Source organism: Microtus oregoni, unplaced genomic scaffold (genome assembly GCF_018167655.1).
Source record: "Microtus oregoni isolate MIOR12 unplaced genomic scaffold, Mior012 000116F_ref0000321, whole genome shotgun sequence".
Lineage (NCBI taxonomy): Eukaryota > Metazoa > Chordata > Mammalia > Rodentia > Cricetidae > Microtus > Microtus oregoni.
This window is the reverse complement of record NW_024544745.1, coordinates 1,007,367-1,028,262: the sequence shown is the minus strand read 5'-3', so window position 1 is coordinate 1,028,262 and position 20,896 is coordinate 1,007,367. Positions and strand designations below refer to the sequence as shown.

At 38.9% G+C, this 20,896-nt stretch overlaps 2 protein-coding genes across 3 annotated transcripts in view; one reads left to right on the top strand and one right to left on the bottom strand.

Annotated features, from left to right (window-relative positions):
- The window catches only part of LOC121444028 (short transient receptor potential channel 5), a 300,209-nt gene that overhangs the window by 84,694 nt on the left and 194,619 nt on the right, over nt 1-20,896 (bottom strand). The gene's annotated exons all lie outside the window — the stretch shown is intronic.
- LOC121444029 (putative uncharacterized protein TRPC5OS homolog) lies at nt 16,784-17,116 on the top strand. Its single transcript, XM_041645760.1, has one exon. It carries the CDS (start codon nt 16,784-16,786, stop codon nt 17,114-17,116), a length of 333 nt encoding a protein of 110 aa, XP_041501694.1.

Here is a 20,896-nt window from a genome sequence, read left to right as displayed (position 1 = left end):
AAAGATGAAGAAAAAAATGTACAGACAATTCAGTGGTCAAATAGAGCAGAGACCCTGAGTTTTTGGTATTCATTCATCTGGTTGAACTTGAAATGTGAACATTGCAGAAAGGAAAAAAAGAATAAGGGAGATGGCTCTGAAATGTGTCCCTGAAACTGTAATATGCCATCTTAATGGGGGCCTGTGGTTTCTGGAAGGTGTTTCTTTGTTATGGTCACAGAGAATGAATGCAAACAAACTGAGTTGGATTGGGAGAAGGACTGGGAAAAGAACTCAGATCTCTTGTCCCGTTGCATCACATTTTGCAGGCTTCATAAATTCCTTATTATTTCCTTGCACATCTTCCTACTGCTCTGTGGTAAAGTCCAATAAATCAGTCAACAGTTGAAGAGATTAATGAAAGAAAACATGTGTTTACCTAAAAAGTAAATGCATAAAAACACTTCTAAACCAAATAGCACAGTGGGGATTTGGAACAAATTATCAGTCTTTTGTCACTAAGAATCCATGAAACCATTAGATATGGATGACTGCTCATGCTCTGGTCTGGTTTTTATCATCTTGTTCCTTCGGGATCAACAGAAAACTTCAATATCCTATAATAAGCCAAGGTTGTACACATCAGGCCGCCCACTTCCTTACAGTGGGACTGATATGCTAACTTCACAGGGTTCATAGGGTCTACAAATCATAGAGCTTAGCCTTGTAAAAAGTACAGAATCCCCTTTAGTGCAATTCTAGTCTATCAGATATCTTTCCTCTTAACTCTGAATTGCACATCCAAGCTCTAGCTAGGTCTTGTGTTCATGGGAACACTTCCTTCCATATCTGTTACAAAGTTCTTACAAAGTATAAAAGTCTTACAGATCATGTGACTGGGCAGGACAAAAATATACTTCCAGGTTGGGTGTTGCAAGCAATCATATCCCTTGGTTTCTTGAGGGATAACATAAGCATAACTGCTTCCTGTGGCACACTATAAATATGGCTAGGGGCAGTGGAGCTGGGCGCAGTGGAGCCTGGAGCCCTGGAGCTGGACACAGTCTTCTTTCCTGCTGCGGTGCGGTAAGATGGGGTATATTCTTGACTTGTCTGGGATTCAGAGAGCAGCCTGAAACTGCAGACTTTCGGAGGTAAAAGAGGATAAAAATTGTGGCAGTTCAGGGCTAGAAGGGGTCAAACTGGATTTATCCTTAATGAAAAGTGACTGCAAGTTAGGCAAAGTCGGTCTCAAACCTGGGAACGCAAAGTACTTAAGTCTACTTAGAGCCTACTTAAGAATAAGGTCAAGCTGAACTTAAGGTGTAGGCATCACAGTTCAAAGTTTAGTCACCTATTTTAGGTCTAAGTGGGTTCTAAAATGTAACTAAGATTTTAAAAGGTCATAGGGTAAAACTGGAACCTCAGCAAAATTAAGATATTTTTAAGTATTATTATTAATCTGTAGTAAAGACGCATATTTAGTTAAAAACTATTTCTCTAGGCATGATTTCACATACATTTGCAATATCAGCCCCTGGGAGGCTGACAGGGTAAGAATGCTGGAGTTTGAGTCCCATCTAGCATACCATAGCACGTACCAGCCAGTTAGGGCTACATAGAAAGATCCTAGTTCAGAGAGAGAGAGAGAGAGAGAGAGAGAGAGAGAGAGAGAGAGAGAGAGAGAGAGAGAGAGAGAGATTCTTTTCTTTCTTGGTAGCTCAGTGGTAAATTATTTGCCTAGTATATGCAAGACTCTGGGTTTCATTTCCAGTGCCTCAAAGAATAGAAGGGATGGGGGCAGTAAGGGTGACACACGCCTTTAATCTCAACACTCAGGGCAGGGGCTGGGGCCGGGGCAGGGACAGGCACATCTGAGTTTGAGTCTGGTTTAAGTAGTGAGTTGTAGTTCAGAGAGGGCTGTATAATGAACCCCCTTTCCTAAACAAATGGACAAACAGACAAAAATAAAACAAAAAACATGAGCAGGAGCAGTGTGGCACGTGCCTTCAGTCTGAGCATACAGGAGGCAGAGGCAGTCAGCTTGTGAGTTTTTTAGTCTGGTTTATCTAGCACATTTTAATTCAGCCAGATATAGTGAAATTCTGACCAACCCCACCCCAGGAAAAAAAATCAAACAAAACCCCAAACAACAACAACAAAAGGGGCAGTGGTGGCACATGGTTTTAATTTCAGCACGCAGGAGGCTGTGTGGGAGAAGCAGAGCAGGCAAATCTGGATTTCAGCCTTCTCTACACAGTGAGTCCTTGTTCACCATGGGCTACCTTCTAAAACACTGTCTCAAAAAGCAAACATAACCTGAAAAAAGTAAATCTTAGAGTTTAGGTTTTGGTTTTAAGAGTAGTTCAGATCTACTCACTACCAATGCTAGGGAAGCCTTAGCCAGTGCCTGTTAACTGTCCAGTTAAGCCCTTGTTAGAGTCTTAGTATAGTTAGGTCTCTGAATATCCTGTAGTTCATACACATAGTTATAGCTTAGTTAACACGTGGCTAGGACCCAAGTTGATTAAGATACAGTAAAGCCTAGTTAAGGTGTACGTGGGGATATTTTTAATATTACTACCATGTTTTGGATAGCATTTGTTTTATTTTTAAGTGTGTGTGTGTGTGTGTGTGTGTGTGTGTGTGTGTGTAGGTGTGTGCACATGAATGCAGAAATGGGCATTGTATCTCCTGTAGCTAAAGTTACAGGCAGTTTTGAGCCATCTGATGTGGATGGTAGGAACACAAATCGGGTCCTCTCTAAGAGCACAATGCAATCTTTAATTCAAGCTGTTGCTCCAGCCACTGGCTTTATTATATGCTAGTTAAGCTTGGACTTTTTTTTTTCAGACCTTAACTAGTCTTCAGGCTCAATAGGGCTCTGTCTCAACCTAAACTCTGCTTATGCATTACCTTGGCCTTAAATGGACTTTGATATTTTAGTAGGTCCAGATCATGCCTAGAATTCAATTAGACTTGATTACATCTTAACAAAGCTCAGGCTTTGATGAGTAGTAACAAATCTAATTGTTGTCAGAAAGATTCCTGACAAGCACCTGTCCGGGTTTATGCCTAACTCAGGCTGGTCATAGCCCAGCTAAGCCCTAGCTAACATCTAAGTCTATTTTAGCTTCATTCAGAAGCTAGTTGAGCTCTCATCAGGGTCCAATCCTACTTCCACTCACGGTCCAGACTCTCTAATGAGAGTCTAAGACTATGTTGGGTCTAGTAAGAGCCTTATTACTTCTAGCCAGGCTGTAAACATAGCTAAACTCTAATGAGTACATATAAAACCTAGTTAGGACCGAAGATTAATTGAGTCTGAGAAATACAGTACTTAAGTCCTAGCGATGATATAAATGTTTAGTTCTATTAGATGAACTTAAGAGTCAGCAAAGGCCTCAGACTAGTGAATATACAACAAAATCTAGCTGAAGTCTAGGCATGGCCTAAGCCTATGTAAATATTACTGATCAAAGTCCAGAGAATGTGTAGCTAGTACCTAAGTCTAGTTTGGGATGTTATAGATCACAGTTAAGACATGGTCTGTGTCTAAACCTTATTTAGGTATATAGAGGGACTAGTTAACCTCTATGCAGGAAAGAAGTTTGTTTCAGGTGTATTAATATATTAGTTAAAACAGTTTGGGGCTTCAGCCTTATTCAGATATAATTAAGTCTAACTGTTCTTGGCAGGGATTAAGACTAGTTAAAGGTTAGTGAGAGCACATTTAATGCACAGGTTTCATTTAGTCCTACTTAGAGCCTAGTTCAGATCTTCCCAGGATCTATTCCTGTTTTAGATTCTGTTAAAACCCAAGTAGTGCAGGTTTAGTTAGAAAGAACTTAAGCTCTTTTGAGTATATAAGGCTAGTTTAGGTTTAGCAGGAGCCCAGACAAACCCTCTCCCTGAGAATAAACCTATTGTTATTCATAATATAATTAATTAAAGAGTTATAAATTCATAAATGTAGTTTAGTTCAAGTGTCAATTAGAGGCTTACTTAGAACCTAGCTGATATTTAATCCTAGTTTAAATATAACTAGACACCAGTTATGACGTAGGCAGGGCCCAAACTTTGTTCAGTCTAAGTCAGAGCTTAGATAAGTCCTTACCAAAGCCTAAGCCTAGTCAATTTCTAGTTGTAACCAAATTATGTCCTAGGAAAGTCATACAAATCACATAGTGTTATTGAACTTACTTTAGACTTAACCAGAGCATAGGTGTGGCTATGATGTAATTAAGTCTAGTTAATTCCTAAGCAGACCTTCAAGATAGTTAAATGTTAGATTGTACTTCAAGCTTAACCAATAACTGAGCCCAGTCAGAACCCAGTTAAGGCCCACTGAGAGACCAAACCTGGTACAGGCCTAGTCACCTCAGTTAACACATAGGCAGAATATTTCTTTACCTAAGTACTAGTTATCTTGGTTAAAATGCTGTCAACTCCATTAAGGCATAGTCAAGACCCTAAACATACTTGTAATGTAGTCACAGTATAATCAGCCAGACCTCAGCAGAGTTGAGATCTGTCAGAGTCCTATTAGGGTATACTCAAAGTCTTGTTCTAGTTAAAAGCAAACGAGTTTGGTTTAAAACTCACCTAAATTATTTAAGTATTAAAGTTTATTTTGTCCACTTGTGGTGTAGTTGAGTTTTGGGCAGCTCTAAATAAAGACAATGTCAGCTTTAGCTCCAGTTCAGCTCGCTGAAGCCTACACTTAAGTTGATGTGTAGCAAGCCCTAGTAGTGCCTGCATAATTGGAGACTGGTTAAAGCCCAAATATTAAGTTTGAGAAAGAAACTATTTATGGCAGGGCCCACACCCATGCCTATGGTGAAGATGTAGTCAGAACACGGTTAAGTCCTGTGCGAATCTTTTTTTAAGGTACATGCAAAGTTTAAGATTACTTCCAGATTATCCATCTTGATAAAGGCCTCTCTGAGTTATGGTTAAACTATAACATTATTCCTGCCCAGCTAAAACCACAACAGCTCTGTTAAAGCCTAGCCAGGGCAAAGCCTTGTTAATACCTCTGTAGGGACTAAAGTGAAAATCTAGTTAGAACCTCAGTTTATATGACGCCTTGTCACAGTCTTGCTAGAATACAGTAAGGGTCTAAAACTTTTTCAAGGGCTAGTTCAGTAAGATAAGGCCTAGTCCGGCCCTTGAGGGTCTAGTCAGCACCAAAGTCTAGTAAGAGCTTCATCGGTTCAGCCAAGTCCCAGTCAGGCTTAGCTGAAGCCTAATCAGCCTTTAATTTTGGTCTAATCAGAACCTAAGACATTTAAAGCCCTAGCTAGCCCTATTAAAGTTTGACTAGGATGTAAACATAGTTTAGACCTGTTCAGAACCCACTTTAATCCCACCCCGGTCTAAATCTCAGTTGAGATCTTGTGAAAACCTTGATAGTCCCCAGCTGGGCTATAAATCTAGAGAAGGTGTTGTGGGAATCTTTCTGGAATAAGCCCTTTGACACTAATGGGAGAGGAAGAGCGGAGCTGTTTTCACCCGGGAACCGAAGCCAGGAGAGTTCCAGAAAGGCTCCCGTGCCAGGTCCAGTTGGCCTTCTCATTTTATACTCTAAAGCCACAAGGTGGGGTGAGCAAGCAGCTGCTATTTCACAGACGCTTACGTGGCAGTCAGCCTTTTGCTTTTAATGTTATATTTGAGAGTTGACGGGTGTAAGCTTGGGTGGCCAGGTTGTTAAGGGCAACAACTCCTTGTTTCAGCGATTTCTTCAGGTCACTGTGTTCTAGGTAGCAAGTGAAATCATGCTTAGAAAGGAGCAGTACAAATAGTGCTTTAAATCAATCCAGTAATTGCTCTTTTCTGCCTTATTCTACTTCATTTCCCCCTCCTCACCTCTGTAATGTTTTAGGAGTCTATCTTGAAGAAATGGTTTGGTACTTCTGATGTATCATTTGTAGTTTTTATTGCTTTTATTCTAGTTCTGATGAATCTGGCTGGACAGGGTATTCAAGGTGCAGGGTCCTAATAGAAGCCCTGTCCTAGCGTTATTATTGTTAGAGGCACTATTAGAGGAGCCGGTCAGGGTCACCGTGTTGTCTATATCGTACTTCACTGACTCTCATTTGTACCTCTAATCCTTTCTAATAACTTTTTGGCCTTTTCTCATACGATTCCTGACTTACTAGCATAAAAACTGCGGTCCTCATTTAAAATCATGCCTTTTCTGTGGTCACCAAATCTAATCCTCTACAGTTTGGGAGGGTCACTGCTGTCAGTGAATCTATCTGATTTTGAATAGTTGATTATGATTTCCTGAACAATAGGGAAGCCTTTTTTTGATCTGAGTCAAAAGCTGGCTATGCCGTATTTTTTGATAACCTATTGCAGCAGCACCCAGTGGTCACGGGCCCTGTCAGAGCCATTCCCAGCAGGACAGATAAAAGTATAAGAGCTCTCTTACTGTTTGCAACTAAGGGATGTTAGTTTCTGATCCTTGCTTCCTGGGAACACTTCTAAATCAGGGACTGAAACAGTCTGCTACTGTCTCATGCAAAGCGAATGCGAATATCCTAGGGGTCAGAAAGCATGTGTAATTAGGAGCTCCGGCTCTGTTAACTAGTCTGGTACAGCCCTTTTCTCTGTCTGTCTGTCTGTCTGTCTGTCTGTCTGTCTAACTATATATCTAACTATCTATCTAAGTTTTTCAAGACAGGGTTTCTCTATGTAGTCCTGGTTGCCCTGGAACTCTTTCTGCAGATCAGGCTGGCTTCAAATCCCGAGATTCACCGGCCTCTGCCTCCTGAACCATTCACTGCCTGAGCCCTTTTCATTTTCTGCAGCTTGGGCTTCTCCTCTGTCCTGAACAGGTAGTTCAGTTAAACTGTCCCATTTGTGTTGTTAGGTGGAGTTTGGTAAGTCATTCCTACTCCAGTATAGGTAGCCTGGCCTGTACACCATCATACACAGCAGTCCTGTCCTAGAGAAGGCCCAGTTAGGTAACGCAGCTCAAGGCTGGCATTTAGTTTAGCCAGCATTTTGAGAAGAGGTGTGTCAGGACAGAATTAGTTGGCTTTGTCTTGTTTACCTTTGTCTGTTTACAGATGGGTCCAAGGGCCATGTGGGAGCCCAAGGGTTTAAGAGTCTGAACTCTGTTAACCTGTACCATCACACTGACTGCTAGAACCATAGAGTTCATACAGGGTTCTTATGCTCATGCCAGATCAACCCATTCTGAGGTCATGGCTTCTTCACACAGAGGAATTTTCGATAGTCAGTTTCTCTACTATTCCTCACAGGTTGTCCCACTCAAGGTCCGTTACAGCTATGGCTACTTGTTCCTCTGTGGGAGTTCCCTTTCAGGCCTAGTGAAGTTAACACATAGCTAAGCCTAAGCCTGGGTAAGCCCTAATAGATCCCAGTTAACCTAGTCATAGGCCATGCCTGGTTAACATCTATTCATAGTATTCTTAACATCTTGCCAGGACACAAACCAGAGAGAGAAGGCCTATTCAGAATCTAATTTCAGATACAGGAAGTTTGAGCCAGCATAGTGGGTTTTTGTCGCGCACTGCGGCCCCCAATCTGCGCTCTATGAGCTAGACCCCAGTTCTTGAGCTTCCGGCAAGGGGCTGGAGGTTGAGAATACACACACACATGCAGAGACAGACCGACACGCAGACCTTTAAACACTGATACCAAAGCCCCTCTTTATTAGCACCACGTAGGCTTAAATGCACTGCAGTCAATGGCCAACAAGTGAAAATCCCATCCTCTGATCCTCTAAGCTAGGCACAGCTTCTAGTAACTTTAATTAGAAGGTTCTAGGAGGGAAGAGCAGCTGAAGACCAGGACTCATTAGTCCCAACATCCAGCTGAAGGCCAGGACTCATTAGTCCCATCAGGTTTTTCTTTTTCTCCCCCCACCCCCAAGAGCTAGTCTTAGTTAAATTCTAATTGGAGGCTAGTTAAAACCTAGCAAGGGTCCAAGAATAGTGAAGGTCTACTCAGGGACAAGGTAAGGTTAAACTAGAACCTATATCTGCTTAAGACCAGTGGCAGCCCAATCATGGGCTCAGTCAAGTTAAGGTCTTGTGATAACTAAGGCGTTCTAACTATTCCAGGCTGCTCGAGATTTTCTTCATTAAATATCAAAAATTCTGAGTCCTGTAAAAGCTTTAATCCCTGGAAAACCAGATTGGTTGGTCACTCCAGTCCAGGTTTTTTTTTCCCTTGAACTCCATGACTTACAAAAGACCTTTCGGAATTATCCCACTTGATGATCATACCGCCCCTTGAGACAGGTGCCCTCACCATCCTCAGCATATAGAAGACAAAACACAAGTTTACAGGAAGTGAATTCTTTCCTCAATGAATGTCAAGGAGACAATGCTTAAGTCTATGCCTGAACTGAGATCACACACTTTCATGTTTTACCTAAATTGTTAGGGTGTCTTCCAACAATTAAAAGTTGTCTCTCTCATGGTAAGCTTAATTGAATGGTTAGGGTAAGGAAACATGTAGGTTTGAACCTAAATTTCTCTGTCTCCGATGTCTATCTTCCTTAAATCAATGTTTCTTTTCTACTCCCTTCCTTCTTCCCCAGTCTCAAATACTTCTGTACATGTCTGTGTGGCTGTGGTAGTCATGCCTTCATGGCTCAATGATGCTTGTATCTCAGTGATAGGCTTCTATCAAACATTTATCAGTTTATATTTATATTGATACTTCTACCCTTAGTGTGAGGTTTACATACGAAACTTTTCTGTTTCACTATGGCCATCAGAGATGACATGGCAGTAGATCTAACTTCCAGCCATTTAATTTACTGTGGTTTGAGAAAAAAACATAGAAGACAAATCTGGCCTACTTCAGTCATTTTCGGGACAGTTACTGTATACCTTCCTGTATAGTAATGCTCTGGTACCCAAGAAAAAGATCCAGGTCTTCTTCATTGCTATTGTGGATTTAGCTACCAGAAGGCACTAACGACTTGGCTTGCCTTTTCTTGGCTGTGCCATTTCTGTCACCTCATGTGAGCTTACCAGGGGTGACAGGCATTTCTATTAAAAAGTCTGCACATAAATATAGCTGTATCTTCCACTATGTTATCCCGAGGACAAAATAGTTGCCACCCCTGCAGAATGCAGCAGCTTCTGGATCCAATGCCAATGGTAGCAGTATGCCAAGCATGAAGTATCCTGTTCTCCTCCTGCCAAGTAAATACCAGTTTTCCCTTTAGTGGTGCATTTAAAAAGAGTTTCCACTCTTCTTGTGTGGCAGTGGCGATAGGAAAAAGCTTTCAACATCAGCAATTAGTGGCCCAGTGGAAGCGGCCATTGGGATTTACTTTAGGTCGCAGTTTCTTACTTGCACTGTAATTTCCTCGTTTGTGTTATTACGTTCCCGTAGAGAACTGTTTGGTGTTGTGTATCATTCAAGAGGAAGGCAGAGTGGCTTGGAAGAAACAGGTGATTCATTTAACTGGATAGCCTGGATACTCAAATCATATTTTCTTTCTTGAAGGGAATGACGATGGGAATCCTAGTCTCTGAGGTTCACTTGGCAGTTCCCCATCTAGGCTCTATAGATGATTTTGTGGTTTGATTCTCATATATTAGCAAAATACTTTAGATTTTTAAAGCATTGGGTAATGGCATATGCAGGGTATGTGTCTGTTCTAAGAGGGAATTTGGAAGACTTTTCTTCAAGGATTAGGGACTTTGCAGTGTATTATTGGGATCTATGGGAAGAGCAGCAAATCAGGTTTCCAGCTGAGCACTTGCATCATTTGGCTTTTAAGGTTTCTGATTTTCTTTGATACATAGTGGAGATATAGCCCCCATGCTACCCTATCGACCTCACAGCAATGAGATGTGGGGTGAAATATGTTTCCGTTTCCACTCCCTCAGCTGTGCAATACAAATCTTTGTCAGATAGGACTATTGTAGTTCAATATATGGGAATGTGATTGAGGATATGGTTCCAGAAGGAAGAATCTGTAAAACCCAGGGATGAGTTAACTGAGTGGAATTATGGAATCATATTTTGAAGCCACTAAAACCAGAAAGGTGCATTCTTTGTCAGATGGCGTAAGCACATTTTCAGGCACAGAGGAGGACTGTATTATCTCTGATCATTCCTGTTAGGAAAATGGATGTGCCCTCTTTTGGCCAACTGACATTTGCAGAAAGAGAGAGGAGGTCAGAACTCCAGGGCTCAGTCTTGCACTTGAAACTTAGAACAAAACCCAGGCCGGGATGGTAAGGGTAAGAGGCTTCGTGTTTCTTCCTCTTGTTACTTAAATGAGTCACATAGGAAGATTTGAAAGTCTGTTCTAGTTTTGGTGAATTCGTGGTAGACATACGGTAAGAAGCCTTCAATATCTAGAGAGTGTATTCACCTTTGCATCTTTCTCAAAGTCTAAAGTCGTTACGTAAAGTTTGTTTGAGTTATGAGATGAACTATATCTCTACTATTTTCTTCCAGTTTCTGCAGGACCTGCAGTCATCTCTCTTATCTTCCAGAAGTCACTAGTAATGACCAGGATTCACCACACATTTTTTCCTGGATCCAGGAATTCCCCTAGCAAGACTGTACAGCTAGCATTTATACAGCACTTACTATAAACTGGGAACCATTCATGAAATAACTCATGCAATCTTCCTGCTATTCTTATTCTACAGATAAGGAAATTAAGGCAAATGTAGCTTAGGAACATTCCACTTAGTAAAGTCAGGATGAAAATATCAGTCTGTTTGTCACAATATACAACCTTTTTTGTCACTACCATCATTTTGGTGTCTCTCCTAAAGAAAGTATTTTTTCCCATCAAACCCCTCCAACTTTTCTTTTTCCCTCTCACAAAACGGAACCTCATTTTCCTAGCCCCCTCAGTTCTGTTTTATCCCTCAGTTCTGTTATCACCCTAATTTTCAGCCTTTTCTTCTGCACTTAGTACTATTTGAGGGTCCAAACTCTTTCTGGAAGTATTACATCTTTTTTTCCCCTGGGCTCTGGAGTACTCTTATAGCAGCTAAGCTTCAGAGACAAGCCTGTTTATGTCCGCCTAAGTCAAGATAAGGTAGCTGACCCCGTGGTTGGATAGCGTTTTGAAAAGCTATGTGTCTGTCTAGGAAAAGAACTGAGACATTTTCAAGTTGTTTTTCTTAAGGGTAAGTAAGTCTAAGATAGTCTTTCAGCAATGAACAAATCAGAAAGAGGAGGAAAGAAAGTCAAAGCAACTGGCTTTAAATTGACTATAAAGGCATTCTGCTCCCCCTTATTTTGGTTTCTGTTTTGATTTTTTTTTATATTTTTCAGACAGGGGCCATGTTTAGCCCTTCACCTGCACACCTCTTTCTTTTATTCTTAATAAATTAAAGATGGTTCATGGACATTTCAAATGTCAGACCCTATACCAGGCACATGCCTTATTGCATGTAGTTTCTGTAAAAGCAACAATTTCTACCTTTCAAAAAGAGGTATAAGTGGCAGAGGACAGCAAGAGCAGCAACAGGATGTCCAGGAAGAGTCCCAGTGAGGGTCCAGCATCGATAGTATATCAGAGACCGGGGGCCTTGAACCAGACCAATGAGTCATCGTGATGAACACCCACATGTAAAAATGTATGGACAAAGGGGTGTACCACGTGACTCACTGTGTCACACTGCAACTTCCATGATGAGATTTCCCCTTCTTTCTCCCTGCTTTTCTCTTAAATTTTATTTTATTTTATTTCATTTTATTGAGGGGGAAGCTGTGTGGGTTTGGGAGGCATGATGTGAAAGACACAAAGAATACATAAAAAAAATTTAAAAAACAGGTGTAGAGATAAATCCTGTTGATTATTTTTACTATATCCCCCCCGAGATGCTCCTAGTATATAAAAATTATGGGATAGGTCTTCCTGATGTTTCCCTGGAGGTAAAGAGTACAAAGAGAAATTATATATGTCTAGAAGTGGCTTTTAAAAATAAGAATTTCTTAGTAATTCTTTGAGACTCGCATACAATGTATTTACTCCAACTGCTTCTTTTACCACATTCAAAAATCTCTTATCCTTTCCCATCCACTTTGGAGATTATTTATTTACTTTCCTTGTCTCCCTACCAAGTGCTGTTTGTATTGCAAAAAACCTGCAGGGTCTTCAGATAAAGCTCCCAGCACTGAGGGCAGGGAGGTGTAATCCCAACACCAGCTGAGGAACCATTAACAGAAGCGTTGTTTGTTTAGGCATTTAAATTAAATGCTTGTGTCCAAATGGCACTGCAATGCTGCAGAAGGGAGCACAAAATAGTCCTACTTGCGAATACAGAACTGGAACCTGTACTCACCAAAGGCACATTTTAATCACTGCCATATAACTCCCTCTGTTCCCCTTGGATATAAAGTAATTTACCTTGCCTGATGCAGGGAAGCTTATCGACTATAAACACTGGCCCAGTGGATTTGGATTCTTTTGCTCCTTTTCTGTCCCACCGTTAGATACTTATTGCCAGATTTCTAGTTGGAACTCGTGCCAAATAACAGGCTACGAACTCAGAAGAAAATGGTGGGTTTCACTAGTCATGCTGACAAAAAGTAAGACAAACAGACAGATTCAAGTTATGAGTTAGATAGCATCACCTTTCTTCTAGCTCTCTCAGCTACTTATGAGAGGCAGACTATGTCACATTGCATCAAGTAAAAACTGTTTGGCAATCAGGACCTCCTGCCTTTGCATTGACATGAAGTATCTACACCAGGCAAAGAGAGCCCTCACTGAATATTTATGCTTTGTTTCTTTAGTATTAATGACAGGCTGGTCAAACAATGCTGGCAACACTCATCATTGTCTTAAATTTCATCTAAATGGCATGAGGTGATTGACATACTTTTATGCTTCTGGTTTCTTTTGACATTCTTTTACAGGTATTCTGGTAGATGTTCACACTCTAATTTGGATATGTATGTACTTAGCAGTAAAACTACAGGTTCATGCGATAGACGTAGATTTAGCTTTAGGAGATACTGTCGAGCAGTTTTCGAAAGTAGGTGTACAAGCCAGTGCTTTCACCTGCAATGTATGTGAGTTCCAGTAGTTCCGTTGTTCTGTTTCTTATTATCAGTCCTTTCAAATGTCCTATTTCTGGTGGGGTTTGATATATCTCATTGTGGATTGTATTAGCGTTTCTCTCATTTGACAAATACCTATTTGTGTATTTGTAGGTCATGTAGATAGTCTATTCTACAAAATAGTAGCTAACTTTTTCTTGCTTTGAGATTTGCATTGTCTTGTTCTTTTTGATTTGTAGGGGTTCAAAATATGTGCACAGAATAAGTAGGCATAAACCTTCTATTGAGAATATTTTCTGAATATTTTCCTACTTCATTATTGACCATTTTACCATCTTAAGGTATCTTTTTGATAGATAAAAGCTCTTATTTTAATGAAAAGAATAATTAGCTAATTTGGAGGGTATGAGGCAAATCTTTGTTTTCCTAAGATCATGAAGCTTTTCTCTTATGGTCTAAGTGACATACTTGTTTTATCTTTCAGATTTAAGTCTACCATCCATTTCAAATTAGTATCTGATGTATGATCATGGTCATGGTTCCATTGGTTTGTCTATCTGTGTACCAGTACTATGTGGCCTTAATGTCTGTAGCTATACATTTAGCTTTGTTATTCTAAAAATGTTTGCTTATGTTGATGTGTAATATTGCACAACTTCATGGTATATGACATTGTGTTTCTGTATGTGCCTACAACATGCACTAATAGAATCAGGGTAGTTAACATGTCCTTTCTTCATGATTGGCATCTTTGAGTTCCTATCTCTGGTTACTCAGAAAATATAGTTTGTTATTGTGAACCTATTGTGTCATGGAAATACAGAAAATAATCATTATATTTAATTTGTTTTTTTGTTCCCATTTTCTAACCTTTCTTTTTTTTTTAATTTATTTATTTATTAAGGATTTCTGCCTCGTCCCCACAACCGCTTCCCATTTCCCTCCCCCTCCCCCGATCAAGTCCCCCCCCCTCATCTGCTCGAAGAGCAATCAGGGTTCCCTGACCTGTGGGAAGCCCAAGGACTGCCCACCTCTTTATCCTTCTTCTCTATAGCCCTTACCAGTTTCTAGTAATCAGTATTCTGCATTCAAATGGACAAACTGTAACTTCCACATAGGAGAGAGAATGTGAAATGTTTGTCTCTCTGTGCCTCAGGCTTGATATCTGGTAGTATAAATCCTCTAGTATTGCCCTTATGAGGCATGGTTCTTTATATGTGCTTATATGTTTTAGAAGAGTTTTGCCCAGAGTGTCCTTCAAGAGTAGTATTGATCTTATTGATTCACTGCCCTCTTCTATGTCCCTCCAATTTCAAAATCTAGGTGTCTTTTTGAGGAGGAGACCAGCAGTCTTTTTGTGGTAATACCCATTCCTATCGTGAGAACTTCCTACCCAGGGGCCAGCCTAGAACTCAGCTAATTTCAGGTAAGAAAAACTAACCCTGCATACCTCAAAAAACTAGCCTTGTATACCTCAAAATTCCATTCAGTCCATTATACTGATCTGCAATTGGCAACAGTTACGCTGGCATTTCTCACTCCTTGGTAGAGACCTTCTACCTTTGGACTATCTTTATCTTCCAGCTGTGCCCAGAATTAGCAAATGTCACAGAAAATGCCTGCTACCATCAGCTCACATTAGGAAGGTCTCTGCATTTTTCCTCTTTCCAGCCCTTTCTGATAGCCTTAGATCTACTAATTTTGGAATTTATCTTTGTTTTTCTTTTCTCTGAGTGTATGTGTTATTATTATTTTTTGGTTGTTGCAGGAGCATCTGCAATCTATTTGAAGGCAGAACTCCAGCAATCATTTTCTAGGTACAGCTGTAAGCCCTTTGTCCATCTTGATTCTATTAGAGGTGAGTAACTCTCCACAGTTTAAATAAATTCAGCACATCAGAGGAGGATTGAATGGACACACCTGTAAATCTCCATGAAACAACTGATAATGACATGAACCCCATAGGAGAAGGATCCACTTCTCTCCATCAATTTGTGTTAGACACATTCAATTCAGAATTTAGCCGGTTTCAAGGGATTACAATTGTAAGGAACATTCTCATTCTATTCCTGTTTAGGAGAATGAAATGTCAGCTATGGACCCATTAAAGTAAACATGCTAGTATAGGTACACAAATGCGTTCCCTTTGACATAGATCTTTGGAAGTAATTTCCGAGCTCCACCATGTGACTGACCATAAATAACACAGTTAAAACCTATGGTTCTCAATTTTCCCAATCATAACTTCATATAGTTATTTTATTGTAAGTATTAGACACTAAAAGGTAAATTTAGGTTACTTGGTGCTTTATATGTTATAGGCCTTCCACAAATTTGATAATTTATTACAATATTATGGGTATGCCATCTCATCTAACATCTGTTTTGCAGGTAGGGGATTGATTATGTTTGGTTATTTTAGGAGGGGTGATAAAAGTACAATAGTAGTCAATGAGATCCAGCAATTTCATATTATTATATAACCTAAAACTCTGTAAAATATAACTATTAATACCACTCTAGATAGTTCACTTATGATTCTCTTAAATACTTCTCATTTCCCTAGATACAATTATTCTTTTTTTGCATCATAGATTTTCTAGCATTCTATGGGAATAGTATACAGTATGTATTCTTTTATGTCTAATTTTCACTAAATATAATATTTTTATATTAATACTTATTTCTATTAGTAGTATACTTCTTTCATATTTATTATTAGTATCTTACTCTGTCAATATTCTACAGCTATTTAATCTTTGGCAATTGATACAATCCCCAAATACCATCAACAAGTTCTGCAGCACCATTGGCCTCATGCCACAATTGGTCACCATCATAATCAAATTAAAATCCTCATTTCTCATCTAAATGAATGGAGTAACCATTGTCAGCTCTACAGGATTCATTATCATCAAAAGACAATTTGCTATAGCTTTTTAGTAATGTTTTATCTATTGAGAGGACTACTGAGATATGGAATCAGTGTCAGTTCCTCTAATAGTTAATAGAGTTAATGACTGCATAGAATAATTAATAAGAACAAACGAAGAGCTTTTACAATTTATCGCAAGTAACATCTGTCCCCAGGATGCAGGACAATTGAAAACTTTAATGAATTAATAACTAAAAACATCAAAGCGTTTAACCGTTCAGATATAAATGGCAATGAGGCAAAGATGCTAATATATATAGTTAAAGGCTGAGTGATGGGGTATCTTTTCTCAATGGAGATGTTCAGGAGAGATATAAACACCACCTATGCTCATTTTATTCTGAAATCCCTGAGCAAAAATAAATATCATGAGAAATTCAAAGGAAAAGGGAGGCAATAGATCCTCATTGGGTGTTCAAAAAGGAAGAACAATAGCTAGAGGTCTCCTTTAACTCTATGGACAATTCTTGTGTAGCTGTATTTGTGTCAATAACTTGAAGTATGGATAAAAGGTCAAGGATGCTGATCTTTGTATTTGTCTTTTTCCATTATTAGATCTGATTTGGTGTGTTGTCTTGGATGTGACAATCTTGTGATGATTACAATAGTAATCCACTACTAGTTCAGACATTTTGTGAGAGATTAACCAACATCAACAAAAAGTTCTGTAGTTCTACTATACTCATTCCATACTTGATTATCATCATCATAATCACACCAACTGCCTCATTTCTTCTCCACGCCAACAGAAGGGCCATTAATCGGCTCCACAAGATCCACTCTTATCAAGAACTCATTTGCTTTCAGTAATATTTTATCTCTTGAGAAGAGGGCTGAGCCATGGAATCTGTGTCGATCCCTGCACTGGTTGCTGGACTTATTGATTGCGTAGCCCAGCTAATAAGAATAGCCGAGGAGCTGTTGCAGTTTGTCTCACAGGAACAAGCTCCTTTGGCACAACAGAATGATACAGCGGAAGCAGCGGCAGCAGCTGCACCTCCTCCTGATGAAGATTCTCTACCGGATCTTGCTGATCTTTCTGACTTAGAATCAATACTTTCAGTAAAAGAAGATGAAGACCTAATCCTTGATATGGATGACACTATGATAGATATGACTGACATCTATGAGGATATACTCCCTGCAATAAAGGATGATACAGAAAGAGAATAAGATTCAGCATATTAAAATCATTTTTCTATTTCAAATATGTTCTGTTTTCTAAGCGTTAGCATTAGGCGTTTTTTTCTAGTTATGCATATTTTCATTATTAAAACCATGTAGAATAGGGAAGCTTTGATTTCATTTTGGCAAAACTATTTTTTTCTAAGTTTTAATTCAAAAGACTGACTTTAGTTATGTAGTTCTTCCTTTCCTTGTACTATTAGGATTCTTCATATGGCTGAATAATAGCAAGGGACAGAATTTACCTAAGAATAGAGTGAAGAACTGATGAACTTTACCACATAGCGATTCTTAGTGTTACTATTCTGGGATTCATGGAAATTCTAAGGGTAATCACGCCCATATTACAGTGAATATTTTCACATGGACAGCACAACGTTGAGACATTGCATGTTAAAAAGACAGGTTTCTATGGCAGAGTTAAGGTAAGTAATTCTGAAAGTGCAACATCTTCTAGACAATAAAAGTATAGGAAGATGTTCTAGGTATAGAAAGGTTTTCCAGACCTACTGGGGCCAAACCTTTGAGAATTCTGGGGCCAAGATATTCCCATGAAAGACTGCTTACACAAATGCTGATGCATGCTGCAGCTTTGTTACAATCTTTTTCTCTGATGGAAACTGAAGCTTGTACCAAAGACCAAAGAAAGACGTTCTAGAATGGCAAGACAAGGCCTGACAAGGACTTCATCAACAGCAAGTCAAATGCTTAAGTCATCAGCCTGGAGGTTATGGTCTCCAAGGGTAATTGCATACCTTCTTGTGTATAACTGAGTTTAAGACATATGGACAGAAAGCCTAATGTAGTAGGATGGCTAAACCTTACCATAGTAATATTTGTGACACAATAATCTTCCACATGTCAGAAAGGTGAAATATGATAGTTGAAGAACCTTCTTGCTGAAACAGAGATCAACTAGATAAATGTGCAAGAAATGCACAGATTAGACCAACCTATGCCATCCAATTCTTTCACCTTCATGGACAGATAGTATGGTCTTCTTACCAATTTATGTAGAGTCCTAAAGCATGTCATAGTTAAAAAAATTAATATGGCATTTAATATAGATCATAATACAGGCCGAGCTAACTAACATGACAGATACAAAACTAACATGACAAATGTACAAACAGAATAAATGAAGATTATAGTAAAATGCAAATGCTGAGGTCAGTTACATATCATAGTAAGACTATTGCTATAATAACTTTGTATAAGCAAGCTGAATCTTATTTACCCATTAGAAAAAAGATTCTAGGCACATAGATACAGCCAAAGAAGCAAATAGGTGATGCCCTTAAAATAAACCTAAGCAGATTGGAGAAAAAAAGAAGAAATAGTTTATTTTTCCATGCCAGTAGGAAATGTTAATGAGTAGTAATAATTGTAATTAGTGAAACAGTTAAGATTCTTTTCACATTCAATAAGAATATTTACCAATAATGATAACAATCAAAGAACTGTAGGACAGTTAGAAAACATAGTCTACACTTTAAGTAAGGGTTTAGAAACAACTAGGGGAAATATATATTGCTGTGAGGGAAATTCTAACTGTAGGATACGGGGTATAATTTTCTGTCAAAATAAAACTCAAATCATAAATAACTAGACATATTTAGGAAACATCTAGAGAGAGGCCACCAGTCTACTGTTAATTCTATTTGGTGAGCAATTTACCTGAGAGAGAGAGCAAACTTGATGCTGCACAAACATGATAGGCACGCTAAAGAGTAGACAGCAATCCAAGTAGAACTCGAGAATATAGGCTTTAGAACCATCCCACAACTGATTAATAAGACTTTGTTAAAACTGTTAGTGTTGTAGAGAGCAAACAATTAACTGAAGCAGGCCCTAATAAGAGAAGCCTGTAAGCCTACTCTAGACTTGGCAATAGGACAACGCCTTAAACAAGACAGAACAATAGTGAATGGAGACTGTGATTCTTAGACATCAGAACAAGGAGATGGTGGAAGCTCGTAATAAATGGATCTACTTAGCCTCTTATTTACTTGTAACACCTGGAGAGATGGAAGTGTAATAGCACCTAAGAACTAAATGTAATTTCAGTATCTGCTTTGATTGTATAATCATGTGCATTTAAGAACTGCTATGTTGTAATTCTACTTCAAGAAATAGATTCTTGTATTAAGTATGGTTGCTGTATGGAACAGGGTTAGAAATAGAGCTAAAGGTGATAAGGAGAAAGTTTAGTAGTAAGAACACACTTAAGCACAAGAGCTGTTGGGGAGGCTATTTTCAGTAGAGAGAACATTTTAAATTGCCAAGAGTTGCACAGTTGTTTGAGATGGGCTTACTTCCTAAGTGAGTTAGTCTGTGCCTTATGAAAAATTATTCAACCCTAAGATATTGCTAGAAGAAGCTAGATGATAGTTGATATAGATTAAATAGATAGTTAAATTAAAAGGAGCAGTATTAATAATATGCTTATGGGACGTATCTGATTGAGATGTTGAATCTGTTCCAGGAGTGTGGAGTGAGTGGCTGGTTCATTATTCAAGTAGCCTTGTTTTGGATCTTCTTGAGGTTAATGCCAAAATCAGATTTTGTATTGCATAGAGAAGTGGAGAGGGCGCAAGGCTATATATTTTGAGGCAAATTTGGAGGTGTTGAGATCAAGAGAGACCTAGTAGATGGCACTGAAGTAGAAAGTACAAATCTAAATGCTTTAGCTAAAGTAGGAAAACTATATACCTGCATATATTCTATAAGCTACATATCTGCATCCTTATATGTAATCATTTTTCAAGTTATTATGTTATAATTGCTTATGATCTTTATTGACTAATTTTCCAAACCTCATTATTGTTTTTAAGAGATTTTAACTAATAAACTTTAATTGAAAATTCAAAAAACTTGTAGTCACTTTAAATTACCTAGTAGTAAATTTCTAGGCTACCACACTGCCATGAAAAGTCTCTGTTCAACAGAAGGTCATGGAATATAACCAATGAGAATGTTGTACCACAAGCCTGACTGTCTACTTCTGACTTGTCAGATGATCTCCAAGAAGTAAATGAACATGGTGCTTCATCTTTTGTAAAATGAAGATTACACATTTCTGCATACTTGGGAGCCTAGTCTGTTTGGATGCTCACCTTCCTAGACCTGGATGGAGTGGGGAGGACCTTGGACTTCCCACAGGGCAGGGAACCCTGACTGCTCTTTGGACTGGAGAGAGAGGGGGAGGGGGATGGGGAGAGGGGGAGGGAAATGGGAGGAGAGGAGGAGGTGGAAATTTTTAATTAAAAATAAATAAATAAAAAAGAAACAAATGAAATAACATGGTTTTTAAAGGCTTTGGTGTATCTGTCAATGGACTAGAATATATGAAATTGTGACATTTCCAAAGTCATTCCATACCAACAAATGTCAATATGAAAATACCTGAAGATTTAATTGACATGTAAGGACAGTCCAACAGTTTGCACCTGTTACTAAGAGACAAATGCTTCCTCATTCTACTGTTTTATGTAAAAATTATAATTCGGAACTGGCTTTTGTTTAATTCTTTGGAGCATACTTTTTCACCAAATTAAATTCTTTTGAAGATCCTATTTTGAATCGTAGTAGGAATAATTATGAGAAAACTGCAGTGAAAAAGCCCTTTAGGGAATAATGAATTATCTTCCATTTTAGGCTAAGATTTTGTTTCTGAGGGCAATATTATACCAGTTTCTTTTCTCTTTGCTGTTTCCAAATACATGACAGAAATACCTTAAGGGACAAAAGGTTTATTTTGGCTCATGG